Source organism: Ictalurus furcatus, chromosome 1, assembly GCF_023375685.1.
Source record: "Ictalurus furcatus strain D&B chromosome 1, Billie_1.0, whole genome shotgun sequence".
Classification (NCBI taxonomy): Eukaryota; Metazoa; Chordata; class Actinopteri; order Siluriformes; family Ictaluridae; genus Ictalurus; species Ictalurus furcatus.
Window position 1 is genome coordinate 33709827 of NC_071255.1, and position 23609 is coordinate 33733435.

The window sequence follows — 23609 nt, forward strand, 5'->3', positions numbered from 1 at the left end:
CCATAGAAAACCTGTGGGGTGAACTGAAGAAGAGAGTCCACCAGCGTGGACCTTGAAATGTGAAGGATCTGGAGAGATTCTGTATGGAGGAACGGTCTCAGATCCCTCGCCATGTATTCTCCAACCTCATCAGGCATTATAGGAGAAGACTCAGAGCTGGTATCTTGGCAAAGGGAAGTAGCACAAAGTATTGACTAAAAGGGTGCCAATAATTCTTGCACACCTATACGTAACAAAGATTTTTTTTTGGATAAACCTATGTTGTGTGTGCAATTGTTTGATATCCATGAGAGCAGAGTATTTTGTTTTGTTTTTTAACAAAAGATCAAAAGGTTAAACAATAAAGACAATTTTTCACAGCCGTCTCTGCTCATATTTACCATGAGTGCCAATATTACTGGATGGCACTGTATAGTTTTTAAGGAAGAACTTAAAACTTAAGGAAACTTTCAGCGACAACAGTAGGAGTTTCATAATTATCAGGAAATATGACACTTTCTATATATACATGTTTAAATGTCTGGCAGTCTGGGAAAACAAAAACAAAAAAACAAACAAACAAACAAAAAGAAACAAAGACAAAATCAGGTTTCTGCCCGTAACATACTTTAACTTCTCAGATAACGAGGCCTTAACAAAGCATTACTTTTCACATTATCACAATTAATAATGGATTTATTAGTCATTTTCACACAACAGATCCCTGATTATCACCCAATACATGTGTTTGTGAATAAAATCTAATTCATAGTGAATAAACTAATAAACCCCTAATAAATAAATACAAGTGTCCTATTTGGGCTTTACGATGAACAAGACCTCAATTAACCCCTAATAAATATTCCTTAAAATAAAAGTGTAGCAGTCTGAGAAAACTTCAAGTTTCTGCCTGTAGCATACTTTGACTTCTCAGATTATAGAAACATGGACATATTTCCAGAAATGACAGAAATATTTATCTTTTTAAATAAAATAATAAAAAAATTGTCTTGGCATCTTCCTGCTAAGATCATATTGGGTAATATCATATTGGGTAATAAGATCATATGGTGGTACAAACAGTGTAATTACTATGATGTACTCACATAGTGCTTTGTTGGATAAGTGCAACAATAAATTCAGTTTGAAATGAAAAAAAAACAGCTGTCAAAATGTCCCGCGTGATTCTCCTGCGAAAGCTTTAAATGCAGTTTTCTCCCTTTTCACCTGTTAGAACTTCACTTGTCGTTGAGATACCGTACAAACACATTTAACTTCAGGAAAGTCTATAGTATTCAGAACTATAGTAAAAAAAAAGTCTAAATTTCACCATGTGTATGGTTTTCCCAGCCTGCCACACAGATATTCTTAAAAAAACAACAACAACAAAAAAAAAAACAAGAAAGAAGCACGACTAATGTAGTCATTGAGCACATTCATCATCAACATAGTCCATTTAATGACAGAAACAGAGATATATAAATGTCCACTAAATGTTACTAAGATGTTTCTAAGAACGCATATTTCACATACAAATACAAATATTCAACTATTTACGCATATGATAAATATATAACATCTACTAAAACGATCAGTTGCACCACCGAAAACGCTAAACAGTCACATAGTACAGTCTCTATCACATCACAATTTTATTAGTAGGAAAAAGATAACAGGTCAGCAGTCTTAAATACATGATCTAGATGAATATATTAACTGAATCTATCTACACCTGAGGATGTTTCACTACGAGATGTCTACATGTTCAGTTCCTTCTCATATTCAGCTCAGTTAACTTCTCAAGATCTGAAAGGTCCTTTTAGATTTGAAACACTGTAATATTTCAGATGCTGGAATGTGTGTGTGTGTGTGTGTGTGTGGTCCACAAATGACTGTAAATCGTTAACTATTATGCATCTATATACAAGTCAAGCATCATGATTATATCATAATAGAGGCTATTAATTGAGATGGATTTTTTTTTTTAATCATGCCTTGGCATGAGATCTCCTGGACATCCCTAAAGCCATATACAGATACTATAATCTGTGCATAATTGTATGTTTAATTATCATCAGATATTTGCATGTTAAGAACAATAAAAATATTGATCAGGAGAAATTAGGTATTTCTATTGAAATGCATCTGAACTGCATATAGGCTATTAATATTTGATCATCATATCATTATTCTATAAGTTAACACAGATATTACTGCATGCTATTGAACTACCTCGACCTCCTTTGGAAAGCTTGTTATATTGTCTTTTTAAAGTGTGTATTACCTTCGTAAGTTACATCTGCACTGTCCTGATTCTTAAGCTGTACTGTTGTATTTGCTTGCACCGGAGAGAACAGTGAGAGAAAAAAAAAACAAAAAAAAACCTTTTCATTACGCTGTAAAGTATAATAAAAAATAAAAGCCGAGTGGAATTTTAGAATGATTCAATCGAGCTGATGAAAAGGCAAGCGTATCGTACGCCTGAGGGAAAAAATAATGCCTGAAATAAAACACACTTTAGTGCCAGAGTCTTTGGTTGGTTTTAAGTCCCTCCTGTCAGTTACAGACGTGCTCGTATTTACTGCTTAATAATGCAAACGTAGCAGAATCCAGCGCAGCATCGCCAGATAATATCACTTTGGGGGACAAAACATGATCTCTCGCAAAAAAAATAAATAAATATATAAATAATATAAGGGAGCTGCTTTTCCAAGATGCACTGCAACACTTTACTCTTATTGAGTAAAATTTAGACTTCTGATCCGAAGGTCTTGAGTTCAAATCCCAGCACTGTCAAGCTGCTACTGTTGGGCCCTTTAGCAAGGCCCTTAAGCCTCAACTGCTCAGTTGTATAAATAAATGCTTACAATTAGAAACTACATATATATATATATATATATATATATATATATATATTGTATCTATAACAGCAATGGCAAGCCAAAAGAAAATGATTTGTCACGTGAATATTCCACTTGTTCATACACAGGTGAGTCAAATAGAAACCTCATTTTTTCAAATGATTGTTTATTGTGTCACAAACGTGTATCCGGTTTAAGGTAGCAGTTAAAAGGGGCTACTGAGAACAACTACAACTTTAACAACTACAACTTCTACATACCCCTCACTTTTAAGGTTTTCATTTGACTCGCCCTCATAGCTAACAATTTCTGGCCCGATTTTGCTGTCGCTTATGAGGTTGAGGTTCATGGTATTCGATGACATGCCGAATAGGGCTGTTCAATGAAGATACGATGCTGAACAAGTCAGTAGGTTATTTTTTTTGTTTGTTTGTTTGTTTGTTTTATAGCTAAATTTGTCCTAGTTGAACGACGATGGAAGGTTATCTAGCTACTGAAATAAGGTGGATGAACTCCATAAAGCTTCAAAGAAACAAAGGAAATACAGGCTATCCATTTCGGTGCTTATAATGCTGGAATAAATTTTTGAAGAGTTCCAAGCAAGAAAGCTAACATAACAAAGAGAAATTTGAGATCCTTTTATGAGAACTCGGGAAACACTCTAGGCCCATTTTCTCAACCACAATCCACATTTATGAACGTTATTATGCCTATGAATCCTGTCCAGAGGAATTTAATAATCATTTTGATAAAATTGGGTCATATGAGTGGAAATAAAAACTCTCTGGCTTCTAAATATTATTGTACCCCTTTAAATAATGTGCCTAAATATTTTGAGTAGTTTTGTTTGTAAAAGCGGTCCCTGGCTGTAAAACGTTTGAGAGCCCTTGCACTAGGCGACTGCTTGCTTACATATCTAGAACGTGATGTTTGGATGTTGCAAACATTGATTTTCCCAACAGGCTAGCCAAATATGATTAGTAATAACACCGATAGATGGGCATTTGGCAGTATGTGCATAACCTGGGATCTTGGACATAAAAGAGGATCTACTGGAATTCAGTACGGTTCTACGATGGACGTGTTACAGAGTGCAGGAAGGTTCATGTAGGCCATTTTAGGTTCTTAAGACTTTTATCGTTTGTCTTTATCTGGCATTAACTATCTCAGTTTTTATGAAGACAGTGTTGCTACGAACACAGGTCAACGAATGTGTAAGATGTTATGAGTATGAGTGAGATAGATGTGACTTTGGAGTGGGAGTGGGTTAGGAGCTCAAGTCAGCCGAAGGGACGTTTGAAACGAAGGTTCAATTAATTAAGGCTGTAGCTTAATTATCATGCTGCAAACAGAATAAACTTCATATGAGTGTGAAATTAAATTGCACTCCATTTTTCTTGCGGATACATGTAGCATTTAGAAAGGTGGTGATGTCACAAAAGCCTTGTGTAATGTCTTGAATTTCTTAGATGTGGGGCAGTGTTAGCTTTGTGGTTAAGCTGCTGGACATCTGATTGGAAGGTCATGAGTTCAAATCCCTGCACTACCAAACTACCGCTGCTGGTAGTGAGCAAGGCCCCTAACCCTCAACTGCTCAGCTGTATACATGAGATAATGTAAATCACTCTGGATAAGGGTGTCTTGTCAAATGCTGTAAATATAATGTAAATGTGAGGAAAACTGATGTGTGTGACTTATGTGCTGTGACTATTGAAACATGTTGTTACCCTTAAATGGTTTTCTTATTTTTTTTTCACAGAGTTCCAACATAACATAATCAGCAACATATGCTGGCAGTTCAGTAATGCAGGAAAACAACACACCTGGCAACACTGCCTACAAAGTTCAGAGCAACAAAGTTCAGAGCAACATGTGAAATTTAGACCTGGTTTTGGTGAAAAAAATTAATAAATAAAATAACACAAAAAGACTGGTCTCTACTAACCGCCTAAAGCATTGTACATCAGAACATCTGGATGGAGCTCTCATCTACTCCAATTCCAGATTGCGGGGACTACGGCTGCTTCTAAGGCCAAACAGACTTCATATAAAACCATAATGAACTTTTTCACACTATCTGTTGTTACCCAGATGAGGACGGGTTCCCTTCTGAGTCTGGTTCCTCTCAAGATTTCTTCCTCTTAACATCTTAGGGAGTTTTTCCTCACCACTGTCGCCACCGGCTCGCTCAATTGGGATAAATTCACACCTTTAAAATCTGTATACCGTGTTTATATGTTTCTGTAAAGCTGCTTTGAGACAATGTCTACTGTAAAAACCGTTATACAAATAAAATAGAATTGAATTGAATTGAACAATTTCCCATTTCTCAACAATTTTTTTGCATGAATGCATCTGAAATATGAGGAAAAAATACTTTGTATGTTGCCAGTGTGTACGGCGCTTAAAAGTGCGTGTTTAGTCTCGTACTCCAGTTTCATATATAACTAGCAAAGTTTTGTTGCAGAGTATGGATACCTAAAACCAGGCACAAGCAACTCAGTACATCTGCCCCTCAGTGTAATACTATTAACGTTCAATAAAGACTTCCATCCATTCCCCAAGGCATGTGCCTGATTGTGTCTCATTTCTGGATTGAAGAGGGATGGAAAAAACCAACACTTCATTTGAAATGATTCAGTTACAATTTTCTTGTAACTTTTACGCTAAAATATGTCTTAATAGTCTGATGAACTTTGAAATCATAGACCTTCCCATTGCAAATGAGATGAAACAAAAAAGATGACCTTCCCAGTGATCTGATTGTGTTAGGTCTTTGGCTCTTCCATTGAGTTAGTGTTATACTCAGAGTCTTTCTTATTGGACAGACGTAGCACTTAAGAAGCTCTGTTGGACAGAGCAGTCATCTTGGTGCTGATACTGGAGTTTCTCATAACATGATTTGACTCGCAGTGTAGCAGCCTCAGGAGGTTCTTGCGAAAGTTGCGGCCCACGAAGCTGTATAGAATGGGGTTGACGCAACTGTTAAAGTAAGCCAGGCATATGCTGAAGGGCATGGCCGTGTCGATGACATCCAGAACTTGGCAGTCTGTCACCACCCCCAGCATTACCAGGAGCTCCATGAAGTGGAAGAGCTGGTGAGGAGCCCAGCATACAAAGAAGGCCAGGACAGCAGCAGCTAGCATACACAGAGTCTCGTCTTCCTGAGAATGTGCACTCTTCCTCAGCAAACCTTTGGCTTTCAGCAGGGCGCAACCCATCAGGCAGTCACAGGTGATGATGATGAGGAAGGGCACAAGGAACCCTAGTACACTCTTAAGAATGCTGAGAGACACCAGGAGATGGATCTGTTTGCTCTGCAAGATTCCACAGAGTGTGGAGGGATGATCCTTGACCCTGTAGATGTCCCTGCTTAGAGCAGTAGGCATGCTCAGAACAAAGGCGAATACCCACATTAGCACGCAGGTAATTCGGGCGTAGAGTAGCGTACGCCGCCGACGTGAGCCCATTGGGTGAACGATGGCCAAGTATCGATCCACAGTGAGTGCCGTCAGGAAGAACATACTAGTGTAGAGGTTGAAGATAGCCAGACCTGCGCTGGCCTTGCATAGGAAACTTCCAAAGGGCCAGTGGTAGCCCAAGGCAGTGAACGTTGCCCACATGGGAAGCGTGACGAGGAAGGTGAGATCCGAAACAGCCAAATTGAGCAGGAACACATTGGCCACAGTCTTCAGCTTCATGTAGCGGTAGATCACAGCCACCACCATGCTGTTACCCAGAATCCCAATAACGAAGTTGCAAGCGTAGACGACTGGTACAAAGGTGAAGATGAAATTGTGGCTGCCGGTCATGTTGCACTTTAGTGGCAAAGCCTCGTTCAGTTCCGCCGTAAGGTTCTCCATTTCTGTGTTTATGGTTTTACGGTTTCAAAGGTTGAAAACTGGGTGCTGTGTCCATGGGGTGCGTCCGGCTGACCACTTTTCTATGACGCTTCTGAGGCCTCACCATGTCCTATAAAAAAGAACAACAAAAATGCCAATCATCATCCAGGAGAAAGTAGAGCGATCATTACCACAGTCATGGGTTGTAAAAGCTGGCCCAGTAAGAAACCCTTTCAGGCTACGTCCCCTCATTAAACCTCTACATCTAGTCTTTATATCATTTTGGCGAAACTAGACACCATCAAAAGTTTATGCTTTATGATGTTTATGGTGAGAATAAGCTTTGAAACCATGATATACGAGCCGTCAAAGAACCTGTGGTTGGCTTTCACAGTCCCCCCCTCCAGGTAGTAAGAGGCAACAGTAAACATGTACAGTGTTTATGGAAGGGGCTGTCCATGTGGGTGCAGCTGCCGGAAAAAAGACGACAGTTTATTTATGGTGTTATGAGCTGCTCTAATGAACTACAGCATGCTACAAGCGTGCTCGGATAACTGCGCCATGAAACGTTTTGAGGTTCAGGTGACGGGCAGAAGAGAGAAAAAGAGAGAGGAGAGACATGCACAGAGAGATGTTTGTCACATTTCAGACTCTGTGGAGGCTGGGACTCAGCATGTGAGCTTCTAATCAGCACACACCTAAACAAACAGTTCACCAGGGGTCCGGACTGTGGAAACTTGTGAGAAAATCCAACATGTTTTCCGTGGAGAGCCAGCCTGCAGCTCTGCTTTAAAGACGTCTCATTAAAGGACATAATATAAAACGTGGAAAAATGTGCAGCATCATGTCACTTGAGGTGTAATGGGATGAAACATAGTGCTCATTGTGGCCTTGCTCTTTTCTCAAGGATTGTAATTTAGGTTTTAATTAGATCACTCAAATCAGCAAGAATTAAGCAAGCTCAAGAATTGAGGTTTTGGTTCATATATAAAGCCCTAAACTTTTGGTTTTTCCGTTTGAACACCATATGCTATGGTCTTCACACTCACCAGATCTCAACTCAGTTGAATACCTATGAGAGCTTTGGGGACAAAGTGTTAGACAGGCATCTTCACAACATTATCAGAGGGAACATTATTTGGAACATTTTTTTATCGCTCCAGTACAGTTCCTGAGACTTTTAGAGTCGACACGAGGCACATTAAAGCTGTTCTGGTGGCTTGTGGTGACTCAATACCTGACTAACACACTTTGTCTGCCTGTGTATAATAATTTTTTATTAATCATTTTTTAATTATTATTATTGCTTATGTAGTCTTCATCTTTCTTTCTTTCTTTCTTCTTCTTTTAATTTAGTAGTAAATATTAGACTTTTTCAAATTCTGTCTAATATATTTTCAGATTTTTCCCAATCTACCACCACAACAGCTACTACTACTACTACTACTACTACTACTACCAATAATAATAATAATAAAAATACAACCACTACTACTACTACTACTACTACTACCAATAATAATAATAATAAAAATACAACCACTACTACTACTACTACTACTACTACTACTAATAATAATAATAATAAAAATACAACCACTACTACTACTACTACTAATAATAATAATAAAAATACAACTACTACTACTAGTACTACTAATAAAAATACAACCACTACTACTACTACTACTACTACTAATACTAAAATAATAATATAATCAATACTACTACTACTATTACTACTACTAATAAAAATACAACCACTACTACTACTACTACTACTCCTAATAATAAAAATACAACTACTACTACTAGTACTACTAATAAAAATACAACCACTACTACTACTACTACTACTACTACTAAAATAATAATATAATCAATACTACTACTACTATTACTACTACTAATAAAAATACAACCACTACTACTACTACTACTACTACTACTACTACTAATAATAATAATCCAACCACCACTACTACTACTACTACTACTACTACTACTACTAAAATAATAATATAATCAATACTACTACTACTATTACTACTACTAATAAAAATACAACCACTACTACTACTACTACTACTACTACTACTACTACTACTAATAATAATAATCCAACCACTACTACTACTACTACTACTACTACTACTACTACTACTACTAATAATAATAATAATCCAACCACTACTACTACTACTACTAAAATAATAATATAATCAATACTACTACTACTATTACTACTACTACTACTACTACTAATAATAATAATAATAAAAATACAACCACTACTACTACTACTACTAAAATAATAATATAATCAATACTACTACTACTATTACTACTACTACTACTACTACTAATAATAATATAATCAATACTACTACTACTACTACTACTACTACTACTACTACTATTACTACTACTACTACTACTAAAATAATAATATAATCAATACTACTACTACTATTACTACTACTACTACTAAAATAATAATATAATCAATACTACTACTACTATTACTACTACTACTACTACTACTACTACTAATAATAATAATAATCTAACCACTACTACTAGTACTACTACTACTACTACTAAAATAATAATATAATCAATACTACTACTACTACTACTACTACTACTACTAATAATAATAATAAAAATACAACCACTACTACTACTACTACTACTACTACTACTACTAATATAATCAATACTACTACTATTACTACTACTACTACTACTACTAATAAAAATACAACCACTACTACTACTACTACTAATATAATCAATACTACTACTACTATTACTACTACTACTACTACTAATACACTACTACTATACCACCACTACTACTACACATGATAACAATAATACAATTATTATTATTATTATTATTATTATTATTATTATTATTATTATTATTTGATTGCTACTACTACTAAATATTTCCCTTGAGTTTTCTTCTTTCTAATGTATTTTCATATTTCTGTACTAGTCTGTCTAATCTAATTTAACAAAGTAAAGAGCCAGTGTTCTGTGTGTTATTGATAAAGACCACAAGAGAGCAGACTTGAGCAGCTTTATGGAGAACCTGACCATCACTGAACACTGTAACAAAAGCCATAATATTAAAAAGACAATATTATTATTAATATTAATATTAGCATCCTCAACATTTTCCCTCTCCACCCTGCATACCAATGTCAGTTCATATCCATTCTCACTACATATCAAACTGCTGTTTCTGATCACGTTTCAGGACGTGATCCATTTTAATTGCAACAATAATATGTCTCATTTTAACCAGTATAATATTTTCATTTTAAACCCTAGAGCGGTTTCATATGTGCTTGTGTCACATGCGCCCATAGCTTTTCTCTGGTTTCACAGCTAAGGCCTCCCGGTGTAACAGAAACAGCTTTATTAGTTACAGATGTGGTGTTTGTTGCAGGAGGGGAATGTTGGGGTGCCAAAAACAACAGAGCGATGAAATAACACCCTGAGTTTCCTGCACAAGTCCCGCACTCACTAAAGTGTCCCTGCAGACGGAGCAGACCTGCTCTTACTTATTAATGTGGAAAACATTCAGTTCCATACAGCAAGTGTACACAGCGTATGGCACAGACATGCCCTGGCCTCTGTCTGTATATTATTTCTACATGTTTCCGTGTTATTTGCCAAAATATACTTTTGCTCACTGGAAATGTAAAAAGTCTTTTTTTTTTTTTATTTTTTTTTTTACATTTGTAGTGAGCAGTCATTATTATTATTATTATTATTATTATTATGGAAGACTGCCTATTTTACTCAATATTTATTGCTGGGTTTATGCAAGGTAATTTCTTATATCTGTAAGCTGTGCTGCTATGGTAATACTTGAATTTCTCTTGGTTATAAATAATCTATCTATCTATCTATCTATCTATCTATCTATCTATCTATCAATCCATCCATCCATCCATCCATCCATCCTTTGCCTTTGTTTATGGTTATTTGTCCTTTATTATCATATTAATTCTGATCCCTCTATGTTTGGTTGCTTTGTTTGTACTTAAACTGCTGTGATAGACTTTGTAAAGCAACCTTGTGTATGAGAAAGGCGCTATATAAATAAAACAAATAATAATAATAATAATAATAATAATAATAATAATAGATTGCATCTTTCTAACTTGTAAAAGTTGTAAAAGTGTTTGTGTTTCATGAAGCAATAAAAAAAATATACAAGGGTGTAAAATAAAATATTAAAAATTAAAGTATGAACAGAAAAAAAGACAGAATTAAGTAAAATATATAACTATATAGCACAAATCAAAAGACAAATTCATGTCTTAAAGATTATATATATATATATATATATATATATATATATATATATATATATATATATATATATATATATAATATTATACCACAATATAATATAATATAATATATATATATATATATATATATATACACACAGTATCTATATACACAGAAAGGTGACAAATTAAAAGAAAATTGATGAAAACTGTTCTTCCAAAAGATCCTCCCTCAGTTGGAGTGGTGATGGTGGTGTTGGAGAGCGCTGTCTGACACGTCACTCCAAAATCTCTCGTAAGTGTTCAAATAGTTTGAGATGTGCTTGAGTGTGAAGCCTATACTATACAATTTACATCACTTTCATCCTCATTAAACCATCAAGCCTGGGATGGGGTCAGAGTTATCCTGGATGAGACCACGCCCATCAGGACAGAAATGTTTCATCATAGAATAAAGGTGACCAGTCAGTATTCAGAAATGAAGTTCAGAACTTCAGTATGGATTTTCAGTCCTGCTTCCCTCTAATGGACTCAAACTAGGACAGCAAAATAATTAAATGCCCCCTACAGCCACATGTTTTTTTTTATTTTAATTTGTCATCCTTCTGTTCAGGCTTAATGTAAAAATATATATGTCCACGATGGTTGCGGTTATAAGCAACAAACAGAACAGAGCGTGAGAATTTCATATTTTCTCAGCTTTTTCTCAGAAAGAACGTCAGTTGTTTGTGATTTTTTCACATGGGGTCACAGAAGGTCTGGAGGCCTGCTGTGGATGCAGTGCCAGTTTGGAACTCACAGAAATGAAATACAGGATGAGCGCATGAGGGGAGGTGCTGTGCCACAGGAAACTCTGTGTTCTAGATCAGTCTACATCTGACTTCCTGAAAAAAATCTGACCAATGTCTGGCAAGTTGAGCTGAATTGTTGTTATGTTTACATAATAGTGTTACATAACTGATTTAGTGACCGGGACACATTACACACAGACACATGTCAAGTGGGCGAATTCTCAACCGAGAAGGTGTTTTTGGTCCAGCTTTAAACAGTGACCAAACTATCTGTGCTCCTCTTAAAAGCAGCGGTTGTTAACACCATCTGGCAGAGAGAAGCGCCAGGCACTTGAAAGTGCTCCGTGATCAAGTTAATGAGTCATTTAATCCTCCGTCTCCTGCTGCGCAGAGGGCTGGGCTGGAAATGCACCACATCAGCACAACTGTGGCCACTATAAAAACAATTATCCACTTCTGCGTCGCTCTGTGATGGCAGACTCGCTCCGCCTGAGCTCTGCTCAAAACGCACGTGCATTTAAGAGCAGATGCAACGCCGGACACTCCGCGAGGAAGAGCACATAAAGCTACACGATCTATGTTATACACTACATCTTAAAGCAAAACTCCACTCTGGAACACGCTCAATATATGTATATTAAAATATCTGACTTTACAGAGCACGTTTCAACAACTGCACGGTCCTGTAGCATCATTCTGTACAACACCAAGAAAATCAGACCCTACCTCACCGAACAGGCTAAACAGATACTAGTCCAGGCTCTTGTCATCTCAAAACTGGACTACTGCAACGCACTACTCTCGGGCCTCCCGGACAGCTCCATCAAACCCCTTCAGATGGTTCAGAATGCAGCAGCGCGCCTCGTCTTCAACCAGCCCAAAAGACCCCATGACACACCCCTCTTCATCTCCCTCCACTGGCTTCCTGTAGCCACCCGCATCAAATTCAAGGCCTTGATGCTCACGTACAAGACCTTGTCTGGAACAGCGCCCTCCTACCTCGACTCTCTCCTGAAGGCTTACGTTCCCTCACGCAATCTGCGATCGGTTAGCGACCGATGCTTAGTAGTTCCTACTCAGCGTGGCTCAAGATCCCTTTCCAGAACCTTCACGCTGACCGTCCCTCAGTGGTGGAACGAACTTCCAACCTCAATCCGGACCGCAGAATCTCTCACCATCTTCAAAAAACAGCTAAACACCCACCTCATCCGTGAGCACGTAACTAACCCCTGTCATGCCAACCCCCACATTATTTAAACAAACAAACAAAGAAACAAACAAACAATAAAGCTACTCTGGCTCTTACGCCTCGACTCTGCGCACTTTGCTTCTCTAGAACTCAATTATAAATCTTGTATAGTAGCACTACTTGTACTGTTCTCGGTTGTGTACGGTTGTGTGTCGCGCTGACATCACAAGGAGACGTTGTCATTGAGACACTTTTTCACTAGTAACAACAATCTCAAACATAAGGGATAACAGTCAGGACTTTCTGTTAGCGCCGGAAAAAAAAAAAAAGAGCAAGAGGTTCTTCTCTCACTCACCATCTTCAACACCAAGCAGAAGTAGTGGAGACGTTAACGCAAATGTTGGACTTCAAGTCCCAGCTATACGAAGCAGCTGCGCCGAGTTATGGCGCAGACTCGGCTCGGCTAGTTAGATGATCTACAGCGTGACGGCGGAATTAGCATGAAAGTTGAAGCTTTGGAAGCTGATCCATTTGAGCTGGACTAACTAAAGGAGTAAAGCTCTGCTGCATCACTCTCTTCACACAGAGATCCCACTGCACCACTGTCACCAGGTAGTCTAACGGCATTGTGGGTAACGCAGGAAACTGTTACCCACAGTTAAAAGTAAACTCGGAAATGTATTTAATTGCAAAATAAATCCATTATAAAGTATTCCAATCATAAATATTAATATGCAAGTTTTTTCTTCTTCAGATTTTAACAAATTTCACACGCACACTGAATCTTACTTACGGTCTCATCTGTCCGTCAAACGTGTCCCCAAAGCAGCTTGTGAGATGCAGAAACATGACTCCTCTCGATGTAGTAACAAACAAGCCACGCTCTCTGTTAGCAGGCTCTGTGCTCTATCACTCCCCCACTTACTCACTCCCTCTTGAAGAGCCAAAAATGAAACAGTGCCCTGAACAAAAGGTCTAACAACAGAGCAGTTTGAGCTACAAAACACTCCACAGACACACTGTCATCTGTTCGGAAAGGCGACGCTTACGAAACATAACCACAGAGCAAGAGAAAACCCCAGTCTACAAATCAGGGTTCTACCATAGTTACAACGCTTTTTTGCTGAGAATTTAAATTAGGAATATTAAATAGTAAAACCGTGAGGAACAGTGTACGTACTGTAGGAGTATTAAAAAAACAACAACAGATAAGATCACGGTAGTGTCATGGCTTACATGAAATAGTTCCCTCAAAGCACCATAGTAAAGCTAAAGCAGGAATAAATAATAAAGCATCCTGTAAAATGATGGTAATATTATGTTCCATAGTTTGTTAAATATAGTGCAGTGGGATTCATAATTATTGGCATTGTTTAATAAACCGGGCTAAAATACGCGTATAAAAATTACACAATAATTCACTTTTTCTTTCTTGAATCTTGATTCTTTTCTCTAATAGAAAGAAAAGGCTTTATTGCGGTATTTTTATTATCCATTATTATCCACTGGAAGATATGATATCTTCGAAAGTGCAAATATCTTGAATATGGGCAAATGTATCTGATATTTCTTATTATGAGATTATTATACATCAGGATCTAGGATTATTCAGCCTGTTCCAGACACATTTGACTCATTTAAAGGTTAATATTGGGAGACACAAAGTAAGGGGGGGGGGGGGGACTATTTAGAAATAGGTTTAAAAATAAATAAATAAACAAACAAAGAAACAAATGACTAAATCATTCAAATACAGTAAACACTGCTGTGGTGATATTTTTTTTTTACGGAGACTTTTTAGTTACTGTTTTCTCAGTACAATGAGAGACTGAGTGTTTTTAGTGCGCGTGTGAGTGTGTGCGAGAGAGAGAGCAGGAGAGAGAGAGAGAGAAAGAGAGTGAGAGAGAGGATAGAGAGAGACAGAGCGAGAGAGAGGAAAGAGAGAGAGACAGAGAGAGAGAGAGAGAGAGAGAGACAGAGGATAGAGAGAGACAGAGCGAGAGAGAGGAAAGAGAGAGAGAGGAGAGAGAGAGAGCGAGAGAGAGAGAAGAGAAAGAGAAGACAGAGAGAAAGAGAGAGACAGAGAGAGGATAGAGAGAGAGAGGAGAGAGAGAGAGAGCGAGAGAGAGAGAAGAGAAAGAGAAGACAGAGAGAGAAAGAGAGAGACAGAGAGAGAGTGAGAAAGAGAGAGAGAGAAGAGAATGAAAGACAGAGAGAGAGTGAGGAAGAGAGAGGGAGAGACAGACAGAGAGAGAGTGAGAAAGAGAAAGAGAGACAGAGAGACAGAAAGAGAAGAGAGCGAGAGACAGAAAGAGAGAGAAAGAGAGAGACAGAGGAAAGAGAGAGACACAGAGAGAGAGAGAGGATAGAGAGAGACAGAGCGAGAGAGGAAAGAGAGAGAGACAAAGAGAGAGGAGAGAGAGATAGAGAGAAGAGAAAGAGAAGAGAGAGAGAGAAAGAGAGAGACAGAGAGAGAGAGCGAGAAAGAGAGAGAAGAGAGAGTGAGAGAGAAGAGAAAGAGTGACAGAAAGAGAAGAGAGCGAGTGACAGAAAGAGCGAGAGAGAGACAGAAAGAGAAGATAGCGTGAGACAGAAAGAGAGAGAGAAGAGAGAGAGAGAGGAAAGAGAGAGACGGAGAGAGAGAGGAAGGAGAGAGAGACAGAGAGAGAGAGAGGAGAGAGAGAGACAGAGAGAGAGAGGAGAGAGAGAGACAGAGAGAAGAGAGAGACAGAGAGAGAGAGAGAGAAAGAGAGAGGAGAGAGAGAGAGACAGAGAGAGAGAGGAGAGAGAGAGACAGAGAGAAGAGAGAGACAGAGAGAGAGAGAGAGAAAGAGAGAGAGAGAGAGAGAGAGAGAGAGAGAGAGAGAGAAGGGTCAGGGTTCAGACGTTCCACAACATAATGCATGACGTGCGGTTCATGAATAAATGAATCACTGTAGTCATTGGTCATACTGTGGTGTAAGTGGAATGCTCAGTTAACGAGGATAATGCACTTCGGTGAAGTAGCGGCACTCGGCTGGGGCGTTGTGTCGCCTCACACCCCTCCAGCCTGCATTATATTCAGATACTCTACCTGCACGGTCTGTTGTGTGTCATTCCTTACAGAGTAAGAGTGGAAAGTTCTAGACGTTGCAACTCCGTTTCTATTGATAAGGACCACACACACACACCGCTACACACATTTACTGGAGGTTGTTATTATCAAAACAATCAGGTGTTTACAAAAACAGGTGTTTACATGCTTTGGACTATATAGTGTATCAGGATATCACAGCTCCAAACCTAACTCTGTAGATTAATCATTCAACAGGTTTCATTTTAAGTCCTGTTGAAAAGCTGCGCTCTGAACTGAATAAGGCATCTAAATACACAAATGTATACACGATATAGGCTCTACGCATCTCCAGCACTAAATACAAGTGATCGTTTGTGTCTTGGAAATCCAGTGTGACCTGTTCAACCCAACCATATTAATATCTGAGCACAGTGGCGTATGATTAAACTATATTCGTGCTATGTTTCAGACATCTTCGAGCTGCTTTTACAAAGCGTATCTACTCGTCCGTGTCTGATCCACTCAACGGTTTGTGTCTCTCTGTCAACGCATTAACCGCTTCGTAAATATGATATTATTTAGATCTCTACAGGCCATTAAGACATGCTCTACCTGTCTTCTCTCATATAAAAGCTCCGTGTTAAGAACGTGTTTGTGTCAGTAAAACTGTTTACGTGTTCTTATTTGTGGCAATATTCTGTTTGGAGGTTAATAGAATAGAATTTTAGCAACAAGATGAAATTATTTAAGGAATGACGCGTGGTTAAGAAATCCTCCATGACTTTACGTGCAAAAATGGTCTTTATATCAGACTTTAAAATGGTATAAATGTTTCAAAGGGGCGTATTTGGAGTTTGGCATTGTACTACATTGTTATAGGTGAAGTTATTAGTGGGCAGCGGTGGCTTGGCGGTTAAGGCTCTGGGTTACTGGTCGGAAGGTCGGGGATTCAATCCCTGGCGCCGGCAAGCTGCCACTGTTGGGCCCCTGAGCAAGGCCCTTAACCCTCTTTGCTCCAGGGGGCGCTGTATCATGGCTGACCCTGCACTCTGACCCCAACTTGCTGGGCTACGCGAAGAAAAGAATTGCACTGTGCTGTAATGTATATGATAAAGGTAATGATAAAGACTTATTATTATTATTATACGCATTATATAATGCAAAAGGGAACTACGTTGCACAAAAAAAAAGAAAAGCACGCTACAGAACAAATCACCAGGCCGCTACCTAAACTTGAAATTGAAGAAAATCTGAAGAAAACTCTGGAAGATTATCAGACGATACGAACGCTTAACTAGCCAATGATCGCTCGAAGAACCGATGTTTTTCGAACAGTATAAAGGTAAGCCGCAATACAGGGACACTCCTATCGCTATGTTTGGTATAGCTCTAGCTCCAGACTATATGACATGTGGGATCTTCATTACAGCTGAATGAGATGCACATTAATGGGATTCAAACACTGCAAATCAAAGGAGATCCAATTCAAATTCAAGAAAATTAAACACTCTTGAAAAGTAACATTAGAAGCCTCGTGTACTGTCGTCAAGTTCATTAGAGCTGTGTGTGTGTGTGTGTGTGTGTGTGTGTGTGTGAGAGAGAGAGAGAGAGAAAGAGAAAGAAATGTTCAAAAATGGACATCAATCCCACCTAAAACTAAAATTGGGTCTGCAAGTCATGTTTGACTTTTATTTTGAATTTTATTTTTTAGTCGCAAGCTCCTTTCGTGTTCGGGTGATTGATGAATAAAGCACACGAAGTCAGCAAAAGCTTGCCACACATTCACCATCGTGATGAGGAAGACAGACAAACCAGACAGATAGCCCGGGTCAGGGAATGGATATAAAAACACATGCAGCTAAAATACTATTAAACGTGATCAAGGCCACAATAAACATGTCATAATAAAAAGTCTGGAACAGACGGAAATTGGCCAGGAATTATTCCCATGTGCATACAGTTTTCCTTAAAACTTGAGAAACATAGTATATTATGGTTTTTCCTTCCCACAGTGCAGTGGATTAAATGAATGAATAGATGCTACATCCATAAGAACAAGCTGATTGGAAGAGAAGAGTCCTTCCTGAGGGCAAGGGGTAACCTGGCCTGGGCAGTGGGGGCTGTACACATGGAGTATTTTTTCCTTTAGCCCTGAATAATTCTCCACTTGGGGCGGTTTGTCGCTACGTAACTGAACGTTGGGAAAAGAAGACGGCGATGTCGTCGTTTTATCTTCAGTGAACGGAGGCGAGACCGATCAGACAGTGTTTACAGGAAAATACGTGGAAATACTCGTGTCTTATTGGCTCTCAATTCCTCCATACACTAGCTCACAGAGTCAGTGAGTTTGAGGGGAAAATGGATATTTTTTTTTAAGCCAGGAAAGGGAGGGCACATGGTGGCTACTATGTACGTGGTTAGCACTTTCGCCTCAGTCCAAAGACATGCATGGTAGGCTGATTGGCATGTCCAAAGTGTCCGTAGTGTATGAATGGGTGTGTGAGTGTGTATGTGAGCGTGCCCTGTGATTGATTTGCACCCCATCCAGGGTGTACCCCGCCTTGTGCCCCATGCTCCCTGGGATAGGCTGCAGGTTCCTCGCGACCCTGTAGGATAAGCGGTATAGAAGATAGATGGATCGCCCAGTAAAGCGGTTGAAACTGAAACAGTAACATCATCTGATGCCGAGCAGGAAAACGAGGTGTGTACACGTCTATATGAGTTCCAGTTTACGTGAACATGATATAAGGACAGCGAACGTATTTTGCATGGCACTGAAGCAGCTAAACCCATACGGTGATAGCTTAGTTGTGCCTCCACTTGGCTAGCGACATCAAATTAGCTTAGCCTCGTGTTAGATCGCCAAAAAGTTTGACATTTTATCGCTCTGGTCATCCTGCAGTGAGGTACAGTGATAACACAAAGGTGAGTTTAATGGTAAATCCAACTTTTTGTCCAAGTTTCAGATTTTTTATTGACAGTCCAGCTCACACCCCTGCCTGAGGGCAACCTACAAAATTTTCTACCTGAACTTCAGCCAGCATCACTGGAACTGCAGTGATAATCAGGACGAAAAAAAAAAGCTCCACTGAATGCCATATAGTCTGTCATTGATACGACAGTTTACTCCACCTCTCGGAGGGCCTTCATCAGGAAGGTAAATATATACACGGACGTATTTACGGTGTGATATTAGGCTTGTAGAGTTGGGACTGTTTTTGAAGTGACCTCATGTTGCTTTTGGTAAATTTGGCAACATTTGCCAACACACAGTCATGAAATGTGACCAATGAACTGGTGAACACGTTTGAGACACGTGAAAAGGCCAGATGTGAATGTTGTCCTCGTTGGTCATTACAGGAAGTGACTCAGTGCTCGTAAAACAATTTCCCTCCTTCAGAGAACAACTTATTCATTCATTTATTTTCAGTACGTGCTTTACCCTGATCAGGGCTGTGATGGTTCTGGAGTCATACATCTTGAATTCTCATCACAGGATACCATGCACACACACACACACACACACACACACACACAGGCTGTTTAGTCTACGGGCAGTTTAGTGTAGCCAGTCCTATGGGAGAATGGGCAGAGCATGTTTATGCGACATGGGAAGAAACTGGGAGGAACCAGGAGGAAACACACACACACACACACACACACACACACACACACACACACACACACAGGGAGAAGATGCACTTCAGAAACTCGAGAACATCCTATTTTGTAAATATATTGTAATAATAATATAATATAGTGTTGCCATAGGTTTAAGGCTCAATGCATGGAGGGTGCCAATAGTTATGGTGCGTGGTGCTAAAAACACAGTAAACCATAATGCATTTTTGTACATGTTCACACACTTCATTGTGCGCCTCAAAGACACGCGCACACACACACACACACACACACACACACACACACACACAAACTTGAAGAATTAAACAAAGTTGAAAGCTACATCTTGCATTTAAAATAGAACTTTAACCCTAAACACATTTAAATCAATATAAAAGATTAAACCCTCCACATGTTAAAAACCATAAGAAAATTTATATACAGTACATCCTCTTCTGCATCTTTTCCTGTACCTACATTCTCTGCTTTTGCTGTATACCGAAAAAAAGAAGCATCATATAATGAAGTTCCACACTACACACCATCAACGGCAACAATAAACTAGAACCATATTTAGTGCATATAATATAAAGCTATTTACAGAAAATCATGCTGAAATGTACAGAGCGTAAGAGCCGAAAAGATGAAGAGCTCATACCTGATGAGACCAGGAGCTGGAGTTCGAGCGCGTCCACGTGAAGGAGCTTCAGATAAATAAGGGTCCTTAATCTAAACTGGAACACGAAGTCCAGATGAGCAACAAAACCACCTGTACACACACACACACACACACACACTGAACTTAATCCACCCCAAACAACACGCTTCAATCTGTTCCCCCGAGGCATCAGATTCTAAACCACACCACCACCACAACCACCACCCTTGCAACTCTCTCTCTCTCTCTCTCTCTCTCTCTCATGCTCTCTCTCTCTGGTCATCTCTGGTCACTTGTTTCCTGTCCTCTCTCCACACCACTGCATTTCTAAAGGAGCTGGCTTTTCTCACAAGTCTTATTAGTGAATTCATCATTGTCAAGATCAGAGACTGTGGTGGAGCTCATAATAAGAAATTCAGTCAAGTGGTTGTAGTTCGAGAGAGAAATGCTTAAATACACAGCAATAAATCCGTTACTCCACGGATGGAAAATGAATCGAATTAAAAATAAATAGTGTTCCTCCTAACCTCCTAAAATTCATCTCATTTTGTTTTCTTGAAATCACTATGCAAACTTTGCTAAATAGACACAGTGCCCTCCACTAATATTGGCACCCTTGGTAAATATGAGCAGAGAAGGCTGTGAAAAATTGTCTTTATTGTTTAACATCTTGATCTTTTTTTAAAAAAAACAAACAAACAAACAAACAAACAAAAAACAACAACAAAAATACTCTGCTCTCATGGATATCAAACAATTGCAAACACGACACAGGTTTATCAAAAAAAAAAAACTGTTAAATATAGGTGTGCAACATTTATCGGCACCCTTTTAGTCAATACTTTGTGCTATGGGGTTCAGGTCAGGGGACGGGGATGTCCATGGCAGGACCTTGATTTTGTGGTCAGTAAATAATGTTTGTGTTGATTTTGATGTATGTTTTGGATCATTGTCCTGCTGGAAGATCCAACCACGGCCCATTTGAAGCTTTCTGGCAGAGGCAGTCAGGTTTCATTCAATATCTGTTGATATTTGATAGAGTCCATGACACCATGTATCCTAACAAAATATCCAGGTCCTCTGGCAGAAAAACAGCCCCATAACATTAAAGAGCCACCACCATATTTAACCGTGGGCATGAGGTACTTTTCCATATGGCTACCTCTCAGTGTGCACCAAAACCACCTCTGGTGTTTATTACCAAAAAGCTCTATTTTGGTTTCATCTGACCATAGAACCCTATCCCATCAGTCATGGCCACGTTCATGGTCACCGGAACTTCTAATAGCACACACCACCGGACTCCATTTTCCCGTAGCCACACTCATTACCACGTTCAAGGTCACCGAACTTCTAAATGCACAAACCTGAACCCAATCAACTCTTACAGCATAAATAACCTGGAAAAGTCTTTGCGAAGACTCTCTCTGAGAACATTCTTGAGACAGGCTTTGTTTACTCCAGGGGTTGAGTTATGGTTCTGACGTTTGCCATTTCTGTTTTTTTTTCTTCGTTCATGTTGTTTGGAGAGCGCCTGACCCTCGCCTGTTTTGGCTGCATCTTTGTTTTGCAACTTGGATCTCTCTGCCTGTTATAAAATAAAGTTCGCCTGTACTTGCATCCATCTCTGCTGCCTTCCTGAGAGAAATATTAAAACGAGCAATGGTAAATAACGAACCCGGGTTCAAGTGGTGCTAGGTTTGTAGCGCAGTATCAGCCAGGTCGTAAATAAAATGGAAGAACAGACTTTTACCGTATCAGTTTTATATACTGCATTTCCTATACGACAAGAAATTAAGCAATTTATTTAAAAAAAATAATGACAAATAATATTTATAAAGAAGAGTTACAAATAAATATGTGGCAATGGAGCTCTCTCACACACACACACAACATTCAGACCAATTGACGCTAATTCCTCGTGTTGTTGCTGACAGTCATGTGACCAAACCTGAGCGCTACGATGTCTAGTTCTGCACAGTGTACAACAAGATGATATGATGTTTACTGGCATTTCCTCTTTCAAATCAGTAGATGGGAAACACACACACACACACACACACACACACACACACACACACACTATTAGTACAAAAGTAAGCATTTGATATCCTATTCCAGTACAACACTCCACCAGCTTCAACCAGATGTTTAATTAGCTTTACTGTCAAGCATAATTACACGATGTTTATTTTAGAGTTTAGATAACACATTCCAAAGTCCTAAGGAAAGATATCAAGCACAACCACATTGTCACGTCGGCGCCGGATTCGGCCATGGACCCTGATTCCCAGAACCTACCACAGCATCACAGCAAGGCCGATCCATCCGGACTCCATTTCTCGTCAGCCACATCAGCCGCCATCATGTTCATGCACGACGCAAAGTCTTGCTCTGCGTTTAATCGTTCTGTTTGATTTCTTTTCCGTTTTGTCTTTGAAAGTCTGATTGTTCGTTACCTGACCCAAGCCTGTTTATTTTAATTTTGCTCTGTCTTTTGATTGGACACATTTGACACAGAACTAGGACTAAGACTAAATTTAAAAAATAGCTGACAAAATGAACACTACCAGGCATACACACCCACACACACACACACACACACACACACACACACACACACTCATTCACACTTAGGAATCATTTACATTCATGTTATAGTGAGCTGGGAGGAAACCATAGGACCCCGAGAAAACCCATGACACAAGGAAAACATGCACAGAAGCTCTACACAAAGACTAACTTGAGCTCAAACCTGCCAAGGCATATGAGATACAGGAAACACACACCCGCACACACTCGCAAATAACACCTGACACCTGAGTTAACATAATACAGAGTTTTAAAGCCAGGCATTAGAGGTTATTAGCCATTAGAGGCATTGGAAGCATTAGAGGCATTAGAGAGACAAACACATCTGGTGAATTTAAAGTCAGTGACACCGTACAAGTCTGCTGAGATAGTGCTGAGGAACTAAATTGACTTTCCGCAGCTCTTACTCTAGGGGTTGTTTCTCATTTCCGAAAGGTTGAACCGAATCCACTAATCGACTGAGCATTGCGCATTAACAATAAAAGTGTTTTGCCTCGTGTTATTTCGACACGGAGAAATCCAGATATTACTTCTGTAAATCTCAAATACGGACAGAATTACAGTTTTAATACGAAGAACGACAGTTATACGGTTGTCGAGGAAGTAATTTTCTTTATTCGATTTGGATTGAATATTTGTGATGTAAGACTCTGCTTGAATATTAGTGCGATTGATCCGTTTTTAGCCCATAACTGAGAAACACAAAAC

General features: G+C 39.0%; 1 protein-coding gene across 1 annotated transcript; it reads right to left on the reverse strand.

Moving 5' to 3' along the window:
* Positions 1-2912: 2912 nt before the first annotated feature.
* Positions 2913-21362, reverse strand: agtr1b (angiotensin II receptor, type 1b). The gene is made up of 2 exons (XM_053636700.1): positions 20310-21362; positions 2913-6812 (listed from the first exon to the last, which is right to left on the reverse strand). Exon 2 carries the CDS (start codon positions 6701-6703, stop codon positions 5678-5680), a length of 1026 nt encoding a protein of 341 aa, XP_053492675.1. The 5' UTR covers positions 6704-6812; positions 20310-21362; the 3' UTR covers positions 2913-5677.
* Between the last annotated feature and the right edge of the window lie 2247 nt (positions 21363-23609).

Excerpts from the sequence above, each read along its gene's own strand:
- agtr1b (XM_053636700.1), bottom strand. The coding sequence starts at position 6,703 with ATGGAGAACCTTACGGCGGAACTGAACGAGGCTTTGCCACTAAAGTGC.